The sequence below is a fragment of the Plasmodium cynomolgi genome, chromosome 13, assembly GCF_000321355.1.
Source record: "Plasmodium cynomolgi strain B DNA, chromosome 13, whole genome shotgun sequence".
Classification (NCBI taxonomy): domain Eukaryota; phylum Apicomplexa; class Aconoidasida; order Haemosporida; family Plasmodiidae; genus Plasmodium; species Plasmodium cynomolgi.
Window position 1 is genome coordinate 1,723,558 of NC_020406.1, and position 7,393 is coordinate 1,730,950.

Below are 7,393 nucleotides of genomic sequence, written 5' to 3' on the forward strand. Positions count from 1 at the left end.
TTAATCTTTTTTTCACTATTTCGCAAGACGCACGAAAAAATGCGATTTTTTTTTTTTTTTTTTAAACATGAAGTTTATGTCCTAATTTATGTTCATCCCCAAGGGGGGATAAAAAAGAGGGGCAAAAATAACAAAAAAAAAAGAGTAAAATGTAATTTTTAAAAATGTATTAAGGGAGGGATGGCCTTACGATATGGGGAAAAATGGGAAAAAACAAAATACGCATATTTTTCGTTCCCCTCCGCACACTTTTCACATTTTATATGCGCACGGCAGGTGCACATTTTTACGCATGGACAGTATGCACTTTTGTAGTTAGCCCTGGCTGAGGAGGGGAGCACAAATGGAAAGTGCTGAAATGGGAACTCCAAAGGGGTGCTCCGGGATTGGCACTACAAAATGGGCACCCACAAATGACCACTGCACCCTACATGACAATGTTAAAATGGGTCATCGTTCCAATCTGATGGGGAGCCAAGAAACGCCCCGTTCGCCATTTAACGTTTTGGAACCGCCCCTGTTGAGCTGCCACACTTGAGCAAAAAGGAGCAAACAAGATACGCAGAATGGCTCGGAGCATTGATACCCATCACAAGTAAAAGACACCCATGCTTTATTTTAACCAAGTTGCAAAAAAGAAGAGAAACCTCGGGGGTACGAAACAGAAGTAGGTGTTCTTTGGTTGTCTCGATTTGCTACTATGTTTCATTTGGGTTCTTCCATTACGCCCCACTGGAGTGAAACGGCACAACTGTGTGCCAGTCCTGTATATAGCATATACGCGTAATGCGTACAATCCGCCGTGCAGTTCACTGCAAAAAGTAGAGCAAGTGCTGAATCAACTCACCGTACTTCTCATGTATAACGAGGTGACAACATTCGGGTAAAATAATCATTTTCACATTCTGTACATATTTCTTTTTTTTTTCCAAAAATTTTACGGTGTAAGAGTAGGGAGTCAGTTTATCTTCCTTTCTATATATGGGGGGGGAAAAAAAAAAAGGGGTACACATGTGCAAACAAAAATGGGCTCTTTTGCTATGCCTATTTTTATTCTTTTTATCGAAGTTACCGAATGGACATGCAAAAGGCGCAATTTTGTTAACAGTGATGGGCGTGAGGGGCGCACGCACATGCTGCTTTTTCCATTTGAGAAGGGAGTGGATCCCCACACAGCATATATATCGATGTAGGCGCATGTAACTTCCCATGTGGGTAAGGAACGTTGTGTAGGAGCTCACTCGGATACCTACCCGTAGATGAAAAGGATGTCCACGTTCGTTTTTAACAAAGCAGAGTAGTGCTTCTTCGAATCTTGGATTTTTATTCCGGTCAGTACCTTTAGAAATGTCTCAATGAACTTTTCATGCTACAGTTAGGTGGAAAATGGGGATGAGGAAAAAAAAGAAAAAAAATGATTTACATAAAATTGTTCCTTGGCAAGTAGGAATTACACAAGGGTTCCAATTTTTACGTGCATGGTTTGACCTCCCCCTCATGGCTACTTATAAATGCGCATGAGCCAACTGCCAACACGTGGAGTGCGAAATTATTCACAAGTACGATGTTGCACGTTTGTAAAAGAGGAAAATTTCTCTATCCCTCTATCTTGTCTTTTTGTGCCGCTTACATTTTCTCGGAGTACTGAGTACCGTTTCATCGCATCTTCTACGTTATTCTCAAAGTTGTAATATTCATTCTGATTTTTTTAAACAAGAATTATGCGCATTTAGTTAAGGGGGATATGGGAATGGAATGGGACCTTTTTTGTAGGTGCGCGCGGGAAGCGCTTTAAGTCTTTTTGTAACCTTTACCGAGTCCTCGGAGATCATCAAATGGCTGTACTTCTTCGCCAGTCTCAGGCAAATACGTATGTTGTACTTTAGCAGGAAGCTATAAAGGGGTGGGAGAAGGTGGACAGGCGGGGTGTACATAAACGGGGTGCATGCAAACTCATGGGAATCGTTCCTGCGTGTTAGCCCATGCATAGGCTGCCACTCCGACATGCATACACATAAAGGAGATGACCCTACATTAAGAATCGGTGCCTCGGTTTGGCCAGTCCCGCCGCACTGATTAAGCAGAGTTTCTTTATGTGTATTTTATTCTCTGCAGATAGGTGTGCTACGTTAGGGGTGGTGGTGGTAAAAAATGAAATTATTTAAATAAGGTCGTATATGCTTATAGACACATCCTCATACATTGCATACACTGAAGTGACCTCTTGGCAGAGCTCACGAAGAAAAAAAAAAAAATTACTAGCTATGATACACCCCATGGAAAAGGCGACAATAATGAAGGTTGCATCTAAAATATTTTTGTTCCTTAAAACGTCATAAATTTGTTCTGTGTATAAGCGCTCTGTAAATTTGTTCAGGTTCTGCGAAAGGACGCTATTTCCGTGGCCGTAGAAGTCTGTTTGGGTGGTCAGCGGTGAGGGTGAGAAAGGGACACAAGCAGTTAACCTGTGCAGCTCGCGGGGGTGGCGCACACAGGAAGTTATGCTAAAAAGTCATGCTAAAATATTCGCGCCGAGGAAGTAGCGCCAAGAATGTCGCACGCTGCCCGATAGGGGTGGGAGCACTAACCTAGCGATATAAACGCGTGGTTAACGTGAACCAAAGAATTCATCAACTTCTCGTACTGGTGAGTGCCCCCATTTAACCCGTGCAGAAGAAGCACGATTGCCTTTTCATGGTTGCTAGTGGAATTGGTATCTCGGTGTAAAGAGCACGTGGAGCTGTTACATGTCGTGCTCCCATTCGATGGTAAGTTCTTTGAGTATACTATAAAGGTGCGCCCCTTTGTGCAACTAACATATTCGTATGCTATTTTGCTTGATGAAATCATCGATTATTCTGACAAGACAATTTTAACGAAAAAAAAAAAAAGACTCAACTTTTGCGCTTTGTGTAGATTTTCAGTATGGCAAATATTTTCTTACATGTAAAAATAATCAACGGTGATTCATGCACAGACGTTGCCTTATACACACATATGTACACACATGATTAAGCATTAAAGCATGTGTAATTGAAATGCGAGAACGGATTTTATTGCAAGGAATGCTACAAACATGGCTATCATATGGATAATCTGCAAAACGAGTTACACATTAAAGGAAGCGCAACTAGGGATTACATTTAAGTATACGTTTAGCGAATTTATTTTTAAAACTATTTTTTTTTTTTTTTTTTTTTGGCGAACATAAAAATGTTGCATATATATGACACTAGTCTGTGCACATGAATTTTTTTAGTGAATAGCCAAGGTACGTTCGCTTGATCTTCAAATTATTTCGTTTCGCATTTGTGCATAAAGGTCAGGTATATTTTCTTCACTTTTGCTCAGTCGAGGCGTGCGCCATGCACTGCACAGCGCTGCTCCGCAGGGGAAGGGGGGCTTTCTTCACTGTGAGGCATTGCTATATTGCCTTATTGCAGCATCGTAGCATTGCGGTGTTTTTCCTTTTTTCCCCTCCCCCCTTCAAATAACACTTCATCACAACGCGGTCAATTTTTGCGACACGTCAAAAGGGGAGAGTAAAGTGACATACTGAGAACTGGCCAATTTTAATTTGTAGCTGTGATGCGAAAGGTATGATGGACGGGAAGGAAGCACACTTCTTCCTACATGGCGCTGTTCCTTACATGCATTAAATTTCTTTCTGTTCGTGCAACGCGGGAAAAGGAACTGAAGCGAAATTGTGAGGGGTGCAAAAATAAAAAGGCAATGCTTTCTCCTTTTATTTTTAAAGAGCATAAAAGAGGATAAATTGACTCCACCTGATGCCATCCAGGTGAACGGAAAATACCACTTGTCAGTACCGGCACAAAAGAGTGAATCGTTTTAGATATGTACAAAATGCTACAAGCATGGGCGTATAAATGTGTATAAGCTTTTCCCACCGAGCGGGGCATGCAACGTGTGCATTGCAGCGTGTACTTTACAACATGCACCTTTTCTGCGTGATGCGATTTCTTGGAAACGTCGCAAAATGGAACGAAACGAAGTCAATTTTAGCCAAATGCGCCCTTACCTTTTGGTGAGTCATCCATTTAAAGGCAGCAGCGCGAACATGCTACACGGTATAATTCATAAAAATGGTTCCCAACTTTTGCAAAAAAAATAAATAAATAAAAATAAAAATATATTAACTTCATATTAACACTATTTCCGAGTCACCGGTTTATTGGGGTTACGATATAATATAACTACCTCCCTTTTTAACTATAAATGTGTTTGCTGGGGAAGGTCCCCAAAAAAAAAGAGGCACGCCAAGATTCGACAAGCTCAGCGCTTTGCTATTTATTCCATTATGTATCGTTTGAATTGGCCATAGAGTACATCATTCGCTTCGCCAATTCAGTGAAGAATTATCCCGAAAGAGGCACAAACGCAAACGGAGGAGGAAGGATTCTTCAGGACGAAAGGAGAGAAACGCGCATTATGTACAACTGTTGGCACGACAAAAAATAATACACATAATACTTTGAGCAGAGGAGTTACGAAAGAGCCGTTCTGTGCAGGAAATAGGAAAATAGCGAAACGGAAAAATTAAGCTGCAACGAATTGTTCAAGTATAGAAAGGAGAAGGATGCGTGGGTATCATCCCCTTCTGGTGATTAGATAACTCTAAAAGGAGCCACAAAAATACCCTCCCTTTTATACGTGAGAAGGGGCATAATTTTGTATGCAATAACGTAACAATGCAACAGGGTAATAATGCAGTAATGCTATAATGCAATGATGGAATAATCGAACAATCGAATAAGGCAGAAAACAACAAAAAATCGCGCAGCTAATTTGTTTGTCGATCTCCTTTGAGGGGGAAGCAGACCACTGGCAAAAGTTTTACATATAAAAGGGGGACCCCAAAACGGTGAGCGAGTAGCAAACAAATTATATGCTCACCACTTCAAAATAAAAAGTAGCCAGTCGGGAAAAAAAAAAGAAAGGAAAATTCCTGCAAAGTTTATTTTCACTATCATGCTCAGGACAACACGAACAGAATAACGAGTAAAGGAAGATCCAGACTAAGCCTAAAAAGAGGACGCACGTATGTATGTACATGTGGAGAAAATTAAAGTGGAGAAGCAAGCCAGCTTTAGGGCAAGTTCATACGGGTTGTAGCGCCATCCTATCAAAAGGCACGAATAATTTTTGTCCTCCATCTTGAATTTCCCCACAATTGCTCCTTTTTCTTTATTTATTTTTTTTTTTTTATCAAATTTTATCTCCCCCTCTTCATGTGTGTAATGCAAAATGGAGGAAGGCAAAATTTTAATTTATAGAGAAAACGACTACAACATTTTGGAAAAGCACTATCAGAGTGCCCTGGAAAAGGATATACAAGAATTAATAATTTACTATGGCATGAAATTACTAAAAAAAAATATAAGGAAGAATTCATTTTTCAAATGGAGTCTTTACGAGCACATTTTAAAAGCTTCCATTGAATTAAATTTAACTGAATATGTGGACATGTGTTTTAATAAGCTGAATGAAAAGTTTGGAAAATTGGATGGGAAAAAGTTGAATGTACTGAAAGGAATGGTATATGAATCAAAAAATAAAAACAGAGAGGCGTTAGATATTTATAAGAATTATTTATGCAAAGATTCTTGCGATATTTTAATAAGAGCAAGAATTGTAAGTTTAAAAAAAACAACAGAAAATGATATAAATCAAGTTGTACAGTTAATAAATGACCACTTAAAGGAGTTCCCAGTGGACATAGAAGCATGGCATGAATTGGCAGAAATATATTTAACAAACTGTTTGTATAGCTATGCCTTGTACTGTTTTGAAGAAATTTTGCTACACCTACCCACCAATTTGTACTACATTTTAACCTGCGCAGAATTGCACTACACCGTTAGCCAGTTCGAAATAAGCAGCAAGTATTTCTGTCTAGCCATTAAATTACAGAGTAATAATTTAAGGGGACTGTGGGGAATAATAATGCTTAATGTTTCTAGATATTTCCATAGAAAACCCAAATCGCTAAGCGATAATGTGGACATAATTCTGACGTTACGTTGTATTGACAAATTGTACAAATTGTACAACGGATTGAAGGTAGATCTGCTGTATAAAAATTCTATTCTGGAATATCTAAACGAGTTGAGAGACATTTTTAAGTGACACACTTTGGGGGGACCAGAGTTAGAGAGGGCATGGCGCGCTTGAGGAGCATATGGCCCTATTAAATGTGATTAAGCTTTTTTTTTTTCTTGGGGGGATTCCTACCTGTGTGGAACGCCTTACACCGTGTTGCATATGTCGGGGCGTTCTGGGGCATTCCCACGTCATTAAGTTAGTGCAATGCAATTAAAAGGTATCACCCGCCCGACGTTGTCTCTCTTCTACGTCGCTATTTTTTTACCCCCGTGTGCGTGGTATCCTCGCACCGTTTAATGTTTCGTTTTCATTTGAAATGTGATTGCCCTGTAAGAACCGCACAACACACCCTTTTTAGTCCATAGTCGATATGTATCGGCGCGCGCGCATCATTTGTGACGCTGCACTTTATCGATGTGCTTCGCTGACGGAAGGGTACCCCCAGCGGTAAAATGTTTACAAAAATGGGTTTTCTAGTTCATTACTTATAATTTGGTGCCCACATTTTATTACCTTCATTTTTTTCCTTTTTTTGCATGATTTGCCAATTTTACCTTGACCTTATTACGCCCCGTGCCCCATTTTTTTATGTACCGGGGTGGCTATGTTGTTCACCGCACATGAGTGCTTCCATAGACAGCTCTGTTTCGTATTAAGCATGAGTTTTAATTAACCGCGCAAAAAAAGAAAAAAATAATAAATAAATAAATAAATTCCGAATGATGGAATCAAATGTGCAACCGCGTACCCATCTAAGCGGGCGATAGACCTGTTTAGTACACGGGACTTCATAAAATTTTACAAAAGAACCATTTCGCAGTTGTAATGCGAATAAGACAAAAATCGTAGTTGTCTTTCAAATTATGCTACTTATTTTGGTATAATTTATAATTACATCGTTTTGAAGTTAAATGTAAAAAAAATATAATACCAAATATGTACTCTTAAAATTATTAAAAAAAAAAAAAAAAAAGAGGATGAGGTGTAGTAGATGAAGATGAGAAAATCATTTTAAATCTTAAAAACAACGAAAAGGAAAAAAACGATGTCAAAAGAAAAATTAACATTTAACCTAAAAAGGGATAAAATGGTGTAACAAGGATAAAAAAAATGAGAAAAAAAAAGGGGGAAAGGGGAAAATAAGGCAAAGAAGCGCACACAAACAGCTTGGGTTTTTATTCATTACATGATCATAAAAACACTCGTTGTAAAAGCTACATAAAGGTGGATTTAAAAAAAAAAAAAAGCTAGCTGGCTAGCTAAACGAACA

At 39.0% G+C, this 7,393-nt stretch overlaps 2 protein-coding genes across 2 annotated transcripts; one reads left to right on the top strand and one right to left on the bottom strand.

Annotated features, from left to right (window-relative positions):
• Nucleotides 1–809: 809 nt before the first annotated feature.
• Nucleotides 810–2,850, bottom strand: PCYB_134660 (hypothetical protein; the record flags this gene model as incomplete). Its single annotated transcript, XM_004224491.1, has 7 exons — nucleotides 810–975; nucleotides 1,254–1,369; nucleotides 1,631–1,699; nucleotides 1,815–1,893; nucleotides 2,034–2,124; nucleotides 2,260–2,415; nucleotides 2,589–2,850. 7 exons carry the CDS (start codon nucleotides 2,848–2,850, stop codon nucleotides 810–812), a joined length of 939 nt encoding a protein of 312 aa, XP_004224539.1.
• Nucleotides 2,851–5,265: 2,415 nt separating this feature from the next.
• PCYB_134670 (hypothetical protein) lies at nucleotides 5,266–6,147 on the top strand (the record flags this gene model as incomplete). Its single annotated transcript, XM_004224492.1, has 2 exons — nucleotides 5,266–5,951; nucleotides 5,994–6,147. The coding sequence occupies 2 exons, from the start codon at nucleotides 5,266–5,268 to the stop codon at nucleotides 6,145–6,147; spliced, it is 840 nt and encodes a 279-aa protein (XP_004224540.1).
• Between the last annotated feature and the right edge of the window lie 1,246 nt (nucleotides 6,148–7,393).